Source organism: Nipponia nippon, unplaced genomic scaffold (genome assembly GCF_047370975.1).
Source record: "Nipponia nippon isolate SJK-2023a ecotype South Korea unplaced genomic scaffold, ASM4737097v1 scaffold_5, whole genome shotgun sequence".
Classification (NCBI taxonomy): Eukaryota; Metazoa; Chordata; class Aves; order Pelecaniformes; family Threskiornithidae; genus Nipponia; species Nipponia nippon.
In genome coordinates this window covers 66303511-66323683 of record NW_028262369.1, presented here as the reverse complement: position 1 = coordinate 66323683, position 20173 = coordinate 66303511, and the positions used below count along the sequence as shown (strand labels likewise).

The window sequence follows — 20173 nt, the reverse complement described above, 5'->3', positions numbered from 1 at the left end:
AAATATGGTATAGTACAAATCATGTATGTTTCTGGCATACTTCCTGACTCGCATTTTGAATGTTCAGAAATAACTCCATTATTTCTGTGACACTAAACCAAGCTGTTTGGCTGGTGCTCTCACCACAGGTCTTAACTCAAGAGAGGAAGAGTCCCATCTTGTATGAATGTATTGATGAATTTGATCCTCAAGTCACAAGGCAAACGTTTCCCACCTTTTCCAGTAGAACCAATACTCAGCATTTAAAGGAGAGAACAATAACTACCCATATTATTTTAAAGCTTTTGAGTTTGTATGAATTGGGAAAGCTACATTGTAATTCAGTATGAACAGTAAGTGAAAAGAGCCTTGGTTGGGGTTTTTTTTTCTGCAAAACTACATCTCCTGTACTCAACTACTTACTTATGAGCTTCTAAGATGTTGAACTCCTACAAAAAAAGGAAATTCCATGCAAGAAGCAACCTTGTCTCTGGAACACCATCCCACAAACACAATTACTCAGTTGGCTTGTGCGCTAGTACAAGCTTCTGTCTCCCACCTCACCCTACATGTTTATCCTTAATCAAACATAAAAGAAAGAGCTAGTGGAAACAAGAGTCCTGCCTGAAGATGCCAGCAGTACCATTCCAGTGTCCAGCCTTCTAAAGGTACACCAAGGACCAGCTCCAAGAGATACGGCAACCGAGATCTCCGTTCAGCCCCCTGACCGCTTGCAATGTATTTTCATAAATATGCTCCTATATTTAATGCAAACAATACAACCTAGCTTAGTAAACCCTTGAAGCAAGTGTCAGCTTTGTTTTTCCTCTTCACAGAGGTATTTTGATGTGCACATACTTTGATGTTATGCTTCTGAAATAAAACTTAGAGCACCCTCCCATGCATAATTACTCTTTTCTGGATTATTCCCACCTTCACAGTTTAAACACACGCCCTGGATTTTCAAGAGAGATGTAGGGAAGTGGGTAAGGATTGCATGTTTTCTACTGATTTTTCTCCCCAATTGAGTTTCTAGTTTAAACACTATACAGATTCCAACCAAGATCTATAAATCTCTTAAAATAAACTGTCAGAATAACATTTAGAAAAACTCCCTCTCCCTGGTGTTCTCTAAGCCAATTAAAAACTCCTCGTTGATTGTTTTTGTTTCAAAATACCACCAGTCTAAAAATACTATCATAAGCAAACAGCAGTGAGCCACAGATCATTAGCTAGGAATTGGTACAGAATTATTTATTTAAGTGAATCGAGATAAATGGAATATAATTCCTTGTTTAATTTTGACAGGAAAAAAAATGTATAGTTTTTGTTGTGTTTTTTAAAGGATACAGAGCTTGTTCAAAGACATCCACAAAATGCCTCAGGGCAGAAATGACACTGCCAGAGTTTCTCTTATGCTCAGAACATATGTCACAACAAAATATACTTAGTTTACCCATCATAAATATTTATTACCTATGGTGTAAAAACGTAAGTTTGGCTTTCATAAATTTTTGTTTCAATTGCCAGACATGCTAAGACATCTCTCTTTGGCTTACTTTTCTAGTGTTTTTTTGTCAGGAATGACACACGATTCAAATTACATGTATTCTGATTACAAATTCATGAACTACTGTATTAAGCTTTAGTAACAGCTCTCACATTAAATGTTTACTATTATAAAGGTCTTACCTCAAAAATTTCAAAGCCATAGATGTCCAGCACCCCCATTACCTTCTTTCTCACTTTTGTCTGTGCCTTACAAAAGAAAAATTAAACATTGAGTCCATCATCTGTACATTTCATACTTGGGAATCAATAAAACTAATGTATCTCATAAGTAGGCTGTCAAATTCTGTAACTAAAATGTTAAGTATGGTTTCCCAAAATATGCTTAATGTGAATATTTTCATAAGCTTAAAAACAGAGCAGACAGCAATTTGTTGAGCTGTGATACAGTTATCCACTTGTACCATGTGTAACAGTGTACAACCAGGAAAAATGAAATCGACAAATACAGTTTTACTGTCCACTTAAATTTAAAGGATTTCTATTGATTTTTTTACAGGCACAACAATACCTTAATGCTCTCATTGATTCTGGTAACAAGCCAAGAGAACAGTCGACTGTATAAATTCTTAGCTAGAGCATCACGGGCATAATAAGCCTAAACAGAAGAAAGAAGAAAAATGTTATAAATGCTGGGCTAATCCCAAACTTTTTATGTTACTGACGTATCTTAAAGGTGCTATGAACAGAGTGAGAATGGCTCAGGCAGCAGTGCCTCTGCCCAAGCAGGCACTGGAGCCAGACCGGGGGGCCAGGACACTTTGGCAGCATCGGTGGCTTGCTGGTGCACCCCTCTGCCTTCCTGGCTGTGGGCTGGCTGGAACAGCAGCCACAGTCAGGGCACTTCGACTCCCTTCCCGCTCATCCGGATATCCTCTAAAGACTCACATCCCCCATCCTAATCCTAAGGCAAAGGGACTGGAGCAGCTGCAGTTAGGGAAACAACATTCCTGCTAGCCCGAGCTGATGAGACACAGGTGGCAATCACACTGGCTCTGCAGCATTACACTGGCAGCAAAAGTTTTTCAGCAGCCCAGGGCGTACAACTCACATGAAATTACACCAGTTGCTCTAAATGAAAACAGCCTGCCACAATACTTTCAACATACGTTTTGTGCAGAACTGTTTCATTTTTTCATTCCCTGCAACATTTTCCTATACCTCATCTTTTTGAGGTAATTCACACATAAAAACAAAACATCCAGTATATTTGAACACTTAAAAACTGCTGAAATAAAAGCACACTTATGCCAGTGATACATTTTATTCAGTACAGCCTATTAGTTGTACTTTTTATTTGGGCAGTTATGGTTTAGTAAAGTAGAATAAATTGCCATTTAAAACGATTCTTTCCTTTAGAATTAGGACCTCTTTTTACCTGAGCCACATTTAGTGTTGTTGAAACTTTCTCTTGCTTGGCTTCAACCGTCCGGAAGCTGAAAGCTCTTTCCAATACAGACTGATCTATACCTGTCAACTCACAGATTTCCTTGAGTTCTAGCGTGAAAAAGCAGAGTGTAAATATAATAAACCCTTTCGTATCGTTGCTTTTTCTTCCCCAAAACTATTAGCTTTTAAGTAGTTCAGTATTTCCCCAAAACAGGTTTTCTTCAACAGAAGTGGTCCCCATCCACACTCTCCCTCCCTTACCCTGCCAAGCAAAGTTTTTAAAAACATGCACAGCATGAGGAAACCAAATTATTGGTTTTGAAAGCACTTTCTATCTGGTTATTTCTGTGAAGAAACTTTTCTTCCATTTATCACGGACTACTTTTCATGATGAAAAACTTTCAAATGAAAATACATGAACTTTAAAAATGTATCAGATGCAAAAACATGACCAAATGAATCTGACATTACAGGCTGAGATGCCCTACTACAGAAGAACAAAAAGCCTCCATTGCAGAATAACCAAGCAGTTACAGAAACACATAGCACCATTTAACATTTCAGAAGAAAGTGTTAATAAAGTGGAAAAAAAGAAAATAATCATTTTTGGAATTTCAAACAGAGCTATTGAAATAGCACAGAATTCAACCTATATTTGCCTGCGGGTGAGTTTTGGAAACAACCTCATTTAATCCATCTGTAAGGATATTGTATGTCTACAGAAACTACAAAATTAAGAATGACTTCAGACAAATTAGTGTTTTTCCTTCCATCACTAATCTCATCTTACCGTTTTTATCTTTGATTTTACTTTCATCTAGGCCATTCACACGAGATTCAGGCTTAAATTCAATATTTCCCAATTTCAGAACGGCTGCCACCACTTCAAAAACAGACTGTGTTTCATGATCCATAAACCCAACAATCTGCATTGCATTCTGGAAAGGGGACAGATAAAATTATGAGATAAAAGAATCTACATTTAAAACAGATCATACTTGCAAAATTCACCATTTATCTGTATTAGCATTAGATAAGTAAGTTTTTTAATATGAAAGACAGGTTAAAGAAGATCTAGTAATTGAGCTGACATGTCAGTCCAGGCCACTTCTAGCATTTAATTCAGTTTATGGGTTTCTAAAATGCAGTACTTTCTTTTTAGCCACTTAATTTAGTTTATAACCCAACGCAATTTTTCACAGTCAAATGAACAGATACTGCTGTCTTCTCAGTCCACTCTGTTGCTCTAAAAGCCAGTAACTTTTAGAATCCAAATTTGCATACACTGGGTAACAGGGTCCTGTATTATTCTTGTCCCTGAGTATAATCAAGCAAAAACATCACGGTAAGTCATCTTGAGAACCATCCCAACCCTGTTATTCTTTTGACTTTGTCAGCATCACCCGGTTCGTGAAGCTCAGTCATTGCCATAATAAGCAACTATACAATATAACCTTTTCCACGATCTGATCAAGGGGTCTTGGCTTTTTTTTTTTCTTCCCCCTCTTCCTTTTTTTTCTTTCCTTTTCTTTTTTTCGGTCTTTTTTGTGTTCCCACTAGAATACTCCAGAAACTTGGTTCTTTGTATTTTCTAGTTGTAGCTAAGCTTCCCTGTGCAAACACACTACACACTTGCATGAAGAGTGTGAGCATTCAGAAAAGACGTCCCTCCCAGCCCAGCCCAGAGCAAACAGCGGGACCAAGGGCATAAGAACTCTGCATTAGTGTCGACCCCTTCAGGGGTTACACTCAGCCCCTGTTACATCTTACCCTAACTGTTCTGAAGTTTGCAGCATCATCCACTCCATTCACTTTGGCAGAATCAAGGCCCAGGTAGTTGTATCTGCTGAAGTCCCGCTCCAGTTTGAGTTTGCCTAATAAATCAAATAAAAATATCATGAGTAACAGCATTCTTGTTAGTAGCCCTTTTATCCCTGAACCGGTATTGTCAAGAACTGTTGTTATTATTAGTAGGATTAGGTTTTCTTTAAGGATCTTTTAATTACAAGCCTTCTGAATAAGAGCAGACTTTCTTCTTTGTTTATAATATATTGCAAAGCCAATGCTGACTCAGATATCTGGATAATACCAAGCTATATATTTACTTCAGGTATTACCATTGCCACTACCACCAATAATTTGAAAAATTTGAGAAATTAAAAAAAAACAAACCCACATTTCCCACAAAGGAAGATGTGCGTGGAACAGCACATTAAATATAAAGACGACTCATATCTGAAAATGGCACAAGGGCAACACTTACAGAGGAAGTCTTCTGATGCACCAGACAGTATCTGATAGAAAATGTGAAAGTTTCTTTCACCTCTTGGCTGCTTAACAACACGAGACTTCTCTAGCAGATCTAAACAAACAAACAAACAAAATCTCACAGGTCAGGGAGAGATTGTTAGAGCAAAACCCCTTAATATGAATATAATCCCCCACTGTTTTCTACTTCATTGCTTTATATCATCAGCAGCAAATTAGAAGATGATAAATCATAGGCACAAACCTTATCACAATTTATGAAATTAGTACATATTTCTCAAAGAAGTTATTTGAGCAAGCTGTAAGCCCAGTACACTTCTAAATGCTGCAGTCTATGAGCTGCAAAGAAAACTCGGGTCAGGGAGGCACTGTGCTCAAACGATGTCAATCGATTTACGTTACCACCACAAAATCAAGATTTGGTGAGAATGACCGTATGGGTGAAGGTTTGAAAAGAACTGAAATGTTAGCAGGCTAAGCACATGAAAGATAGGTAAATGAAAGGGGAAAGCCAAATAAAGAAAGATTTTAAACTGAATAATCACGTAGCACTTTGTGATCCTCAGGTGCATCAGACTATGAAATAATTCCCAATGGAACTGACAGAAGCTCCACCATAAGACACTTAAAGTGAAATGGAAAAGCAGCACTTTGAAAAGCATCACTGCACTGATTGAGTAGTTTGACAAGAAGATTACTTCGTCCACCGCCGTTAGTGACGGGCACATTTCTAAGCCTTACCAATAAAGGTAGGAATCCAGGCAGACAGCAGAAGCAGACTAACTTGTAACACATTGCAAACACTTCAGACTCTACATCACATTTACCATGGAGGTGACAATAGAAAGGTTGTTCAGCCTGTACTGCACTGAAAGGCTGTGGTCCCCAGCGCAACAAGAGAGGGATGCGATAAGAAAACCTCTGGACAGGTATCTGTGTTACTCGCTGTTTTTGTACAAAAAAAAAGTTTTTCCTCCTTTTATTACTGGCACATGAGGGCTCCACACCATTTTTCCAGATAGCGAACCCACAGTTCCCAGTATACAGCTTCTCTTAAGCTACATATATTCAGCGACACGAAGACATTCAGTGCCTCATTCCAAGTGCACAGCAAAGGAGTTCCCCCATGCACCCACCACTACCTACCCACCACAGCGCTCTCTGACTGGGGTTAAGTTCTCTCTAAGCTGTGCCCATGCAAGAAGAAAGCCCCAAAAGGGAAATTGCCCCAGCTTGGATGTGACTCTTCAGAAGAGCTGCCACAAAGTTGAGATGAGGTTTCACAAAGGTGAAACGCAGGGAACACCAATTCATTTAAGGGCATGTGGGGTTGCTAAACACTTCCCCTGCCTGGCTACTATAATATCCAACGGGTATTCTACCATACCTTTCCTCAGACTTCCATTTCTGCTGAAACTGAGCCTGTTTAGTCTTAGCAATCCGGAAAGTTAGAGACGGCGCTCAGTGCAGCCACCTTTGTGCTGCAAACCCCCCTCCAGCCCCGCCACGGAGGAGCAGCTGGGGAGCGGATGTCTCCGTGCCAGGCTGCAGCCCCCAGGCTCCGCCGGCTTTCTGGCATGCCAGGGCTTAGCCCGAGAGGGAGTCTCTGCCCTGGTTACAGATTTCCACTTCTGCTTTTTCCATTTTGTTCGTACCTTTTTTTTTTTTCCTTTTCTTTTTTTTTTTTCTTTTCTTTTTTTTTTTTTTTAAATCACAGATGACTAACATCTGATGGTTGATGCTATGTTGGAAAGGCACAGATCAGGAGATGTAGTTCTCACCAGCAGCCTAGTGTACAACCTCAATACCTCTGACTTCACCTAAGGTTGGGGCTCCCCTCCTTGAGCTGTGGTTCATCCTAACTATCCAGTTAGTTAGCCTAACTATCAGATACCTGATCCTCTCTAGTTTTTAATTCATAACTGAAAGGGAGAGGCTGGTCCACCATCCAAGTGTTAATACTTGGGCTGAGAAAGGCAAGATGAGTGCCCGGCATTTCAGAGTCATGCTGGCTGTGAAGGTTCTCCAGTGAAGCGTTGGAACAGATCGCAGCCAAATTTAATCTCAAAGAAACAAACAACTTCAGCTCCCGCGGTGGCTACACACACTTCAGGAAACAGCTGTATTTTCAAAGGATGTAGAAGTAATGCAGTTTGTGAAGCGGTTTGGCTTATTTGGGTTTAAAAACATTCTATATATAAATTTAGTCAAATGCTGTCATAAAAGCTCAGCTACGTATCCTGGCAAAATATTACATGTAAACCTTCTTTTAATTACATGCATGCCTTCAGCAGAATTAACAAACAGCGTCTTGAGCATATGTCAAATGAGTTATGTTAGAAGGATAACCGTCTTGGATTTTTCACCACAGTTCATCTTATTTATGTTTTTAGAAGCAAGGAGGTTAACTAATTAGCAGTCAGCTTTCCAAAGTCCCAATACTCCATATTCTGTCAGCCTTCATAATTGAGGAAAAAGGCTCCAGAAAGCACTTACTGACAGAAAATCAGGTATTTACCTTAGCAAAGCAGCTGTTAGCAACTCTTTTTAAAGCTGTATTCATTCTCTGCAGACTGCAATCAGACTGGTAGAAAAGATCCAGACCATCTGCCCTACTCTTAAGAAAACTTCTTCCCTTTGTTTGCCCTAATTAGCATTTTAATAAATCAACCAAATATATTTTCCTTAAAGCAACTACTGCACAACGAGTAACTTTTGTGTTAACTCTCACATGATTACAAATTCTGTGGATTGAACAGTTAAAAGAGAAGACACAAAGATGCACATCAGATTTCTGCATGCACCCACTTGGCAATTCTGTTTACAGTGGCATGTGTGGACAGATAGCGCTTATCTATATGAAAACACACACAAGCAAAAACTCCCAAACTCTATACATATTACATTTTATTATATATTCTATATAAATTATGTATAGGCACTATGCAGAATTATCTAGAGAAAACATACAGAACCACATATGGCGTATTTATGGATTCTGCACTAACACTGCTTCTGCTTGAACTGAAACATTTAATGTGTTGTGTGTATCAAAGCAACTGTAAAAATTAAATTGCTTTGGAAAGGTCCAATTTGGAAATACTTCTTAAATCATACTGTTTGAATATCCATTGATTCAGACGACTCAATCCAGCTACACCCCTCAGGTTCTGAAGATTATTTGTTATTCCTAGATGGCACTGGTTTGAATGCAAGAGATCTGTGTACACATCCTGCTAAACCACTCGACTGAACTCAACATGAAAGAAAAAAAAGAAATTGACGCTGATTACCTCTGGAAACTCTAATGTACAAATTTACATGATTTCTTTTCAGTTACTTGACCCATGAACTTGACTGATGCAGAAAATTTTAGGATATTTGTATTTCTCTAAACATACTAGAGATTGAATCAACATTCAAGAGAGGAATAAGTAAACACTACAGACAAAACCAACACTACCTTCGCACATTCTGAATAATGCAGAAAAAGTTTGTTTTAGTCATATTCTCTTCAGCCAGCCATGACCAAGGACCTTTTTAGCTATTCAGTCAAAGTTACAGAACATTTTCTAGTCATGGAAGCTTATCTCTACACCCACATTATGTTAAATTATGTTTTCTGTTTCCCTACCTTGATTCTTCGGCTGTCATCAAAAAATGTCACTGATTAAAAAGAAAATACAGTAGTGCTTTCTCAGGAACTTTTTCACATTATTCCCACCAAGTTTATAATAATGTTCTCTTGAATGAAATCATCCATAATTGTATCAAACAAAACCTACTCTCTGGGCAGTATGTGCAGTGAAAAAAAAATGATTGCACAATTTTAAGAGTCTTAAATCCTGATTACTCAAGTGATACGTGAAGTTTAAAAATGAGCTAATCAAAATGTTCAGCATTGTTTGGTGTTGGTTGGCTGGCTGGTTGGTTTTTTTTTTTTTTTCAACACTTCCTAATTCAGGCAAGACAATTGCCTAAAAGGTGGCAACTGTGCTAACTGAAACACCAAGGGAGATGTTGGAACAAGTTAAGATTTAAAAAAAAAAATTAACAAGAATGAGTATCTCTTTCCAAAATGTCTAGTTGTAAAATTTGTATCATATTTCCCTGAGCAAAAGAGATTACTAATAGCAATCACATAACTAAAATCAACAGCCTGAGTTGCTGGGTTTCTCAGTAAGTGGGTAATTACTTTTGTCTTTTAAAATGAACAAACAAGCTGTAAAGAAAAATAAGTTGTGAAGTTATCACTATCACTTTGCGAACTTAAAGTTGTTGCTTTAGATAAGCATCATAGGTTTCTTTCATGTTGTTGGTGGAAAAATGGCAAAACAGGGCCCTTTCTTAGTCACGTGTTATTTGGACTTTAAGTACACTCTGCTGGTTAAAAATGGCTTTTCAAAAGCAGGCATTACTTATGCTGTACTTCACCTGCACCACTGTTATCTTCTAGCTAATCATTAAATCACTGAAGGGCTTAGGCAGATTAGGAAAGATCACCTAAAGCTAAAAAGTTAGGTAACTTTGAGCAGGAAATCCCAGATGAAATGTGAAAAATTAAGACTTACAAATATTCTGGGAAAGATATCACGAGATCCCTGCTTTTGAAAAGGTCTAAACAACCGCAAGTGTGAAACATTTCAGACCGTACCATGCAAAATTATTTCAACCATAAAATTAAGTGTACACAAAACCGGTGACAAAACTAATGAACCAAGTGTGCACACAAACATCGCCTTGAGTACAAAACAGACAGCGCATCTGTGGATAGAGTGTCATATTTTAAAGCTGTACGAGCAATTGCAATTAGCACCTATTACTTTGAAAACAAATGTACCCATTTTTACATAAAATATATTTTATTCTGTAATTACAGGTGGAAAAGAAACTACTATTCTCCTTTCTTCTGCTCCCATCCCCACTAACATGGTAGGTATAATAAATTGAAAATTAAGAACAGCATTGATGGTTTCTGTAATGTATTTCCACAGTACTACACTCAGGTGAAAGCAAGTTACTTACCCAACACTCCAACTGCCTTTCTTCACAAGCGCTTTGGAAAAAAACCTCTGAGCACATAAGCACTAACAAGAGCCATCACTGCAACAGCAGCAACCGTCAACATCCCGTGGGAGGACAGAAAGAGCAGATACACCTCATACTCAATTCAGTGAGAGAAAATGTAAATGCAGTTTACCTGTTTGTAAATGCGTTTTAGAGCAGCAGCATACCTTTAAGCAGGGACTGATGTTTGTTACAAAACCCCAATGGGATATTTACGACAATACAGCAAGGGTTTAGTGTTCAAGAGAGCTCACAAGAGTAATTTGGGCTTCCTAACCCCATGCACGTGAAACAGGTCAGCCCGTGAATGGTGGGCTGGCTGTTAGCTAGTACTAGGGCTGTGCACCTCACCTTACACAGATTCCAGCATCTCCCACCTGTTAGGAAAACAAGGTGGGACCTTCACAGAAAACTAACCAAAAGGGAGGATTCAAAGACTCAGGCTTACCACATACCTCAGCTTACTCAGCCTTCTTCACTTTCCTGCTCACCCCCCCCCATGCCTCAGTTGCTGCCGACATTGGACCAAACAAGTACAACACATGCTACCTGAAATAATTTTTCTTTTGTATTCTAAGGGGAAAAAATTCCTGACTGAAGTAATAAAGATTGCATAAATCCTGTTCATCTCAAATTTTGCACTCTCAGTTTCTTTTTATGACTGTACACCATGACACAGCAATATGTCAAAATGCCTTACAAATCAGTGCACTCAGAAGCCATATAATGTACATGTAATAAGTCTATAAGTATGTTACACTGTTCGAACATAAAATTATTTTCAGTTTGGGAACGTACCAGTTCTGACTTAATAGATGTTACAAATCTCTTTCATCACAATCCCTTCCGTTTTATTATTTCCATTCTAATTTTACTTAAAAGATTTACCCTTCCGTTTACGGCACATTAGACATTTCAGATCTATCAGCTCCTGCTAAAGCCCATAAACTGCAAACTGGACAGGACAAACATGCAGTATGCATTGTCATGATAATTTTACCCTCTAGCTCCATCCCGTGAAAGGTTCACTTGTAGGCGAACCCCTGTCATTAAGAAGTAAGGGGTCACTGAAGGGCACCAGGAGAATGGCCCAAGGGAAGATCACAATAGCCATCAGCCGCTACATGAAGGGTCACGGGCAGATTGACTAGCTTTTCACAGAGCTTCACAGCATTTCAGAATAGGACAGACCAGACCATTTCAAACAAGACCTTTTAGGTTAATGGGTCTCTGCCTATCTTTACCAGTCTGATAAAATTAGTAGCTTATCTTCATTACCCTTCTTGCCACCAAAATAAACTAGATGTTCACCATGTCTGCTTCCAGCCACTCACAGCATGAAATACAGCTTGGTGACATAGGCTACGATCCAAAAAGCCCACTAACTTCACTGATGTTTGGAAATCAAGCTCATCACATACAACTATTAAAGCTTAATCAAAATATTATGATATCATCTTCACATCATGTTAACACCGAACCAACAGATGGTCAGAAAGCGAAGAATATTTATGACCAAACTAATCATACTTTCCCTTTTAAGGATAGGAAACTTCAGCACTACTTGACTTCCTACTTGATGAATTAAGAAGGCAAATCCTAAATTTGACTAAAACCAGAGTAAACTGTAAGTGGTGTAAAAGAATTTAAGCCCCCGATACCTCCAGAATGGTGATACCTCACAACAGAAACATTTCTGTTCTAATGCAATGCTGGAGTCATGTGGAAAAGATCTGAGGCAGGACAACAAACTTGCTCTAAAACTCTACAGAATTCAAACTCTCTTTTAAAAAGAGATGGATGGACGATCAGATTTTGCAAACATTAAATCAAAGATGAGATACATTAACACGCAGCTCCAAGAATTCAGTATTTACCTGTGACATATCCTGTCAAGTATGGGGTGTTTCATAATTCAACAAGTAACATCTTTTCCACAACAGGGCTTACACATAAGGCCTTTATTTTTAAATTTAAATTCATCTTCTTGCTATTAGATATTTATTAAATGTGAGAAGACAGGGAGAATGCCTAAAATAGGCATTTTTTAGGAAGCTTTAAAAATACATCTGCCCTTGATTACATATATCATCACATCATAATTACATGTAATAATTACAACATGCAAAGATTTGTAAGGCAGATAAACTATAGCATAACTATTTGAATCGCCTTTTGATATGACACAATATTTTAATGAGATGACTCAGTGCAGTACTTTCAAAGACAAACTGTTGAATGGCCACTCTACAAAGGAGTGTTCATTTTTATGTACCTATTTTGAATGTGAAATAAAAAGAAACAAACAACACAGCTAGCCTGCCAGAACCTTTTTGTTCACATTCAATTATTGATGAATACACTGAGTATGTTTGGCCTCTAATTTCATTGACTGCCAAATGTCAAAGTTGTTAGATAGCCGTAAACACTTAAACAGTGACTGCTTTGAGTTTCAAGATGTACTCTGTCCCAAAAATCATGCTCTTTCAGGCACAGTGCCAAAAGGTGACCTGGTCCAGAAAAAAAATGTTTGACCTATGAAAAAAAAACAAAACCTATATTTATGCATAAAATTCTTCAAAAGGTTTAAAAATCTTTGTATTATATATGGAGAGTTCAGTACCCCTTGGATGATTCTCATTATTTCACAACCAGTAAAATGCCAACGGAGTCAAAAGTCAGTCTTTAGAAACCGAGATGAATTTGGCTGAGTGGGAAGAGAGGTCAAGGCTAGGTCAGTGACACCTACTATAGTCACTCACCGCTCTCCTCCATCCCTTTTCAAAAATAAGAAAAACAAACATAGCTTTATATAGCACAGAAGAGCAATTTCTTTTAAAAGCTGCATTTAAACTCTTGAAAGGAAAGCAAGTCAAAACATCCTGGGCTCGCATTCAGTTCCCAGCCTCTTTCTTCCCAACAGAGAGCTGGTTAAAATTTCTGAATTTCTATAGATTTCGTAGCAGCACCCTCACGTCAAGTAACAACCTGTGAGACCACGTTTCCCTCCTGAAACTCAACAGCTGTTCATCCTCTCTCACGATAAGCCTTTTCCTACACTGTGAGGTGTGTTCAAATTAGTACAGAACACTTTGATTCCAAATAAACACACCCACCTCATGGTGTTCTCCAGCATACTTTTTTTTACAAAAACAGCATATCTCAGACATAATCTACCACAAACACATGACCCATCAAATCAAATAACACAACTGATCCCAGGGATTCAAGTATAAAAAGACCCTCAGATACCCTTATCCATCTGCTACCAGCTTCAGAGACAATATATGAACCCATGCACGTTACTCAGCACCTTTAAACAATACAGTACATTCTTTATTCATGCTTACTTCTTCAAGTCTGTTTTCACTTACTCTAAGGTACACTACTCAGCACCAAAACAACAATAAAATTAAAAAGCAGAATTTATCACATAATGGAGAGAGATTCAATTAGACAAATGCAGCTGAACTTTTCAATAATTTAACCACCTTCCGTTTTGAACAAAACATTTCAAGCTGTTAATATGCTGATACGAAGAGTAATACTCACAGTTGCTTATAACTCCTCCAAGTGGGTCACCCTTGAAATCAAACTCAATATCCATGTACTTTCCCTGTGAAAGCAACATGTTTTAAGACTGTAAGTTTTGTTTAAGAAAAACTGCTCAAGACATTTTTTTTTAAGAGTTAGTTGGTCATGTTTACAGGCTAAAAGAGCAATCTGGCAACCTCCTGTACACTCCGTGAAATTCTGAAAAACAGAAAATGATTCAAAGCTTCTAAGACAATTGCATTATCACAGCCAGAGATTTTCATGACAACAGCTTTAATCAGGTTTGTAATGCAACCCAGTAATTTGCTCAGTTTCTAAGGTTATATAAAGAAAAAGCACATTATACAAACTTTCACCAGAACACCAAGAACACCAAACAATACTTGTGGCCATGTGGGTATTACCATGCTTATTAACGGAAGAATGCAGGAAGAAATTATCTTCCCTGCAGACTTACTTTCTCAGTGTAAAACCTTCTCGGAGCGTGAATCAAGGCAGTTGAAGGATAGTCTCTCAGTTTGGCTTGAAGGACTGGCTGGCAACGATTACTGTTAGTAATCATGGGGTGTCTGTCCCTAAGCGTGTGCCTGCCTTGTAAAAGTGATGGATTTTTCCCACTGAACTCTTTGCCTCGTAACTCAGGAGACCAGAGGCAACAATTAACAGACTGTCACCGCAAAAGCGATTTCATTTTTAGCTGTACGAGCGCAGTGTGTTTCCTTGACTTCTGTTTGACTTTTCCACATCGCAGAAGATCACTCTGGTCTTTGCATCATTTTAATTTATATGACAAGTGTTTAATGTACTAACAGTTACGTTTAACAGTGACAAAATGGACAGACCCGTACTGTGCAGAAAAGGCAAAAGGAGCACAGCTCACACTGGCAAGGAAGTTTAAAAAGATGAAAACTGCTGGTAGTAATTCAACCAAATTCCACAAGCCACACACAGAAATGATCTCACCACCCTCTGGTGCTTACTTAACAGGGGACAAAAATAACCTATTGAGAAGAGAATCCTGGTGTTTATACTTCCTTGTTCACTGCATTTAGGAAGACGTTTCTTTTTTTTTTCTCTTGATTTTAATTATAGAACATAAAACCCAAGCACTTTACATTGACTCCCTCAAAGATATTTTCTAATTTACTGGGTATTTTGTCAAGATTGGCTTGACTCTACTTAAGCTCTATTCTTCTCCTTGTTAGCAGCTGAGGCAGGCGAGACAGGACAGTACTTGTACTTTCTTGTTTGAAGTTAATTTTGAGCTGATTCAAATTTCTGAGATAAAGAAATAAAACAGATAATTAAATTTTAATTTCCCAAGGACTGGGCCAGCTGGATGTTTCCAAAAGTGTTTTTAGCTTTGTGTTTATAAGCAAGGACTTGAAAGGCAAAATACTAGTTGGTTGCACTTTGTCCTGGAAAGACTTCTGTTTGCAAATGGCACCTCTTCTCTTCGCTGTCTCCTCCTCCTTTCTGTAGTCCATCATCTCTGACAGCTGCAGTTTTTCTACCCTTTCTATAAAACAAAAAAAAATTTTCTACAGCGCCTCAAATTTTGACCCTGACCTTGCTTGCATGGACATTTGTGGAGCCTGCAAGGCCTGCGATGAAGACCCTTTGCTCTGTTCACAAGCAGGGGCAATGACAGCTGTAGAAGGAGCATTCGTAGCTGTGTGGAAGCAATATCATCAACCCCTGAGAATGAGAAGTGTCACCATATTGCAAGGCTTTTATCCATGTGCTTTTACTTGCAACACACCATTTTTCCAGTGTGTGAATTTGTCTTCTGTTGTCTATTTCACTCTATATTACTCTTCTGCACACAAGTGAGCAAATTACAAAGTTGCATTCAGTCTTCTGATTTTAGCAGGAGAAACTATGATGAATACTCACACTTCTGAATCTCCCAACTCTAGTTTCAACTTTTTTTTTTTTTGTTGGCAATTGTCAATGCCTATAATTTCACATTCTGTTACACGCTAAAAACCCCCAAATTCAATCAGTTGATTATAAAGGATACAAGCAAAAAAGTAACATTACAAATGTTTATATTAAAACTAAAGTTGTAAACACAGGTTGAAACATCATACAGGGAAAATGAGAGCCCGAAGTAGAAATTTTAACAAAAAAAAAAAGTATACATATAGATGGAAAATGAGATCACGCAGAAGGATCAACTTACTAAGCAGACCAGTTGCTAGGCACAAGGTCACTGACATTAAAGCCACCAGTGCCAGAAAATTAAAGAATCCATCTGCGCTGTAATTATGTTTGCATCCGGTCACAGACTGTCACATCCTAATTTTTTTTTTTTTTTTTAACCTCTACTTTGATTCTCCATAGAACTCTATGCCCACATCAGAAAATAATATTTCTGACAAGGAGCTGAAACATCTTTTAAAAACAGGGGTGACTGCTAATAATGCACTACTAACACATCGGGGAAGGAGAACATGCTCGAATGTACAAAATGAAATATTGATTGCTACTGAAGGTATTTGCCTTCTCCAAACATCACGGTCCTCGGACAAGAAGAAAGTTCTCGCTCCAAATTATCCATTCCCTCCTTACAGATGCCTTGATGGCCGAGACAAGGTAAAAGAGAAACAGCCAACAACATAACACGCTTCCCTAAAAGAAATTAAAATTCGGCCTTGAAGAAAATACTTACAAATCTAGAGGAGTTGTCATTCCTCACAGTTTTAGCATTTCCAAAAGCTGGAGAAAGAGAAAAACAAATATGATAGCCAAATTCTATCAGTAAAAAATATATTTAAATGCTAAACTCTCTCTGACTGTTTATATACTTAAAGGAATCAGACTTCTGAGAAAAAACACCCTGTTCATTGCACGAGTATCAGTCACTGAGGATAGACAGAGTGGGACAGAAAAGATCACACATGAGAAAACACCTATGGAAGTCGAAAGCAGTTTCATCTCAACACTTCCTTTATTTAAAAAAGTGAAAGAAAAACATAAAAGGGGAAATGGTTCCAAGACAAAACTGCACCTGGATGGATATATCCTTGGGGTCTGAATCATCAAATCTAAATGTTTATTACCTAAATAACTTTAAATATAGGAAATACTTCTTTCTCTTCAGTTCAGAGAAAGAAATGAATCTTAGTTCCCAGAACTGAAGATGGTAAAAGATGGAGGCCAGAACTGAAGACATTACAGAATGACACTTAAAAATTGTGTGTGACAGTTTAATCAATGCTTTGAAACTGACTTATTCACACTATACCAACACATTTATCCTAGCTTAAGCTGAATATTAATCGGCTGATGTAAGTCTGATTTAAAAAGAAAGTTTAAAACACTCTCTTCAGCTTGACCTAAACTAGCTTTTTGAATAGCTTGGTTTTAATTTCTTTAGCTCAAGTTTTCTAGCAATGAAAACTCTCCAAGAAAGGACTTCCCAGGGCCATGTTCAGATGGACAGCCACCAGCTTAGAACATAGGCAGGACAAGAACTCAGACTGGAGGACAATTCAAGCTCTTAACATCACACAGTGTCAAAGCACCTCGAGTCAAACACTAGTATCCCCTGCACTATTACGTATAGCACTCCTACTCCAACAGGAGACTTTATTTATCCCAGTATTTATTTATTTAGCGTATGTATTTTAAAAGATCAAGTCAAGTCAATGTTTTTTGGACAGAAATAAGTACATGCTTTTAGGCTTCAACAAACTTGCATGAGTAGACTTATTCTTGATCAAAGAACTGAAGCCAAAAGGAAAAGTTTGTTGCCCCTGAAGGCCACGGATAAGTGAAAGAATTGTTTTTAAAATCTTTATGCCCTGCAATAAATCATCTTTTCAACAACCAAATCTCTGAGCTGCATTTTCTTAAACACAGTGCTGAACAGTAGAGTCATTTATAGCTGCACAGAATCAAGCACAAATGTCCCATTATAAAGCATGAGACACATTCCTCAGTTTTCCCTTAAGTTCATTGTTTCTAAAAGTTAATTTACAGTAGCAACTGTACTTAAAAAAAAAACCCATAAGATAAATTATGCATATGTAACATTTATGTCATTTTCTTGCACTGCAGCTCGACTGAAACAGAACTACATAACCAAAGAAAAACAAATCTAACCACAAATGCTTAATTTCTGTCTAAAATGTATATAATCAGCCAGGCTTGCTCAGCAGCCTCATGGAATAATTCAGTGTCCTACCTTCCAAAAAGCTAAATAGGCAGTTACCACCACACCAAGTAGAACAAATAATAGCTTCAAATGATAAGGCACAATTCTGTAAGCTTACTCGATTCCTCTTGCATTAAAGCAAAGATTCACAAACAAAGAAATCCAATACTTTTGGCAGTCCCTGAGGAGAAACCTAGCTTTGGAAAGAAAAGCCTCCATACTTCCCATACTATTCCTGTCTACATCTGAAATCTGCCTTTCAGGACGGTGATAAAAGCAACACAGCTCTTGGCTGTGAATCCAAAGCAGCGGAAGATTGCAGTCCCTCCATTCAGCTTTAAGCGGAACATATCTGATCATCACAGAAAGACTTACCCAGCATTTTTATTATTCTTAGATTTTAGCATTTCATCCTTTCTTTACAAGTCTTTGCTTACAATTTTTGGTTTGTGTAGAGTCAATAACCACATTTTACCCATCCAGTTCACCACCGCTCTCAGCCCACTTTAGCATTCCCTTCCTTTTTTTTTATCCCCCCCCCCCCCCACTTCTCACTTGTATAATATGTAGAGTGCTTGCTCCCTATAGATTCCAAATCCTTGCATATACGTATAGATAGCTAGGCAACAAATAAAATGTTGACACTCAACAGTCTTACAAACACTGCATATCATCTGGCCATAATGCCAAATTATTGTACAGCAGTCATGAGAATTTGTCTCGGCACCACAATAGCTTAGAGAACTGTGGGAAAGACTGAGCCAGGAATCAACACAATAGACCTAAATAAGTCAGTGCTAACCAAGGCACTTCTGAAGGAAGTCCCATTATTAGACAATGGGACAAAACTGCAAGCTTTGAGGATCATATATCCTATCTCCAGGAAAAATGAAGATCCTATTGCTGGCAGCCATCGTCTTTAAATTAAAATGAATAATGAAAAAATAAAGTCTTTCATGGGACAGCAGGAAAGGCAGTTGTCAGGAAGATGGGCCAACAGTGTCACCAGACTCAGGGAACAGTAAGTCTCAGGGAACAACAGGCATGCATATGGATTAGCTTAGTTTTTTTCCAAGATCCATTTCTTCACTTGTTTTTTTTTTTTTTTTTTTTTCTAAAAGAAAAATAATGCTTTACAGGGCTTGCTTGTTTATTAGAGACTATAATAATATAATTTGGAAGGAAATGAATCAGAGGGTCAGAACTGAAGTTAAATCAAGTCTTTTAATACAGCCAAGCGTCATGAAGGCAGGGTTAAGAAAGGGTGCGCCCTCAGAGAGCAGCAGGAGGAGTCTGGGAAATATGACCTGACTTCCTAAACTCTCACTTCATGAGGAAAACAATTTTATTCTCATAGAATCATTTAGGTTGGAAAAGATCTTTAAGATCATTGAGTCCAACCATAAACATAACACTGCCAAGTCCACCACTAAACTATATCCCTAAGCACCACATCTACACATCTTTTAAATACCTCCGGGACAGAGACTCAACCACTTCCCCGGGCAGCCCATTCCAGCACTCAATAACCCTTTCAGCGAAGAAGTTTTTCCTAATATCCAATCTAAAACTCCCCTGGCGCAACTGGAGGCCATTTCCTCTTGTCTTATCACTTGTTATTTGGGAAAAGAAACTGACCCCCACCTTGCTGCAACCTTCTTTCAGGTAGCTGTAGAGAGCGGTAAGGTCTCCCCTCAGCCTCCTCTTCTCCAGGCTAAACAAACCCAGCTCCCTCAGCCGCTCCCCATAAGACTTGTGCTCTAGACCCTTCACCAACTTCGTTGCCCTTCTCTGGACACGCTCCAGCACCTCGATGTCCTCTTGTAGTGAGGGGCCCAAAACCGAACACAGTATTCAAGGCGTGGCCTCACCAATGCCAAGTACAGGGCGACTTCTGTAGTCCTGCTGGCCACGCTATTTCTGATACAAGCCAGGATGCTATTGGTCCTCTTGGCCACCTGAGCACACTGCTGGCTCATATTCAGCCAGCTGTTGACTAACACCCCCAGGTCCTTTTCTGCCAGGCAGCTCTCCAGCCACTCCTCCCCAAGCCTGTAGCTTTGCATGGGGCTGTTGTGACCCAAGTGCAGGACCCGGCACTTAGCCTTGTTGAACCTCATACAGTTGGCTCAGCCCATGGATCCAGCCTGTCCAGGTCCGTCTGGAGGGCCTTCCTACCCTCCA

General features: G+C 38.6%; 1 protein-coding gene across 3 annotated transcripts in view; it reads right to left on the bottom strand.

Annotated features, from left to right (window-relative positions):
- Positions 1-20173, bottom strand: part of MYO1B (myosin IB) — a 114702-nt gene that overhangs the window by 40728 nt on the left and 53801 nt on the right. For all 3 annotated transcript variants that reach the window (XM_087732574.1, XM_087732575.1, XM_087732576.1), the window contains exons 6-13: positions 16502-16548; positions 13825-13888; positions 5201-5299; positions 4708-4811; positions 3728-3875; positions 2927-3045; positions 2060-2146; positions 1672-1737 (exon numbers count right to left, since the gene is read on the bottom strand). In XM_087732574.1, the coding sequence (XP_087588700.1) occupies positions 1672-1737; positions 2060-2146; positions 2927-3045; positions 3728-3875; positions 4708-4811; positions 5201-5299; positions 13825-13888; positions 16502-16548 (734 nt within the window). The remainder of the gene's footprint in view (positions 1-1671; positions 1738-2059; positions 2147-2926; positions 3046-3727; positions 3876-4707; positions 4812-5200; positions 5300-13824; positions 13889-16501; positions 16549-20173) is intronic.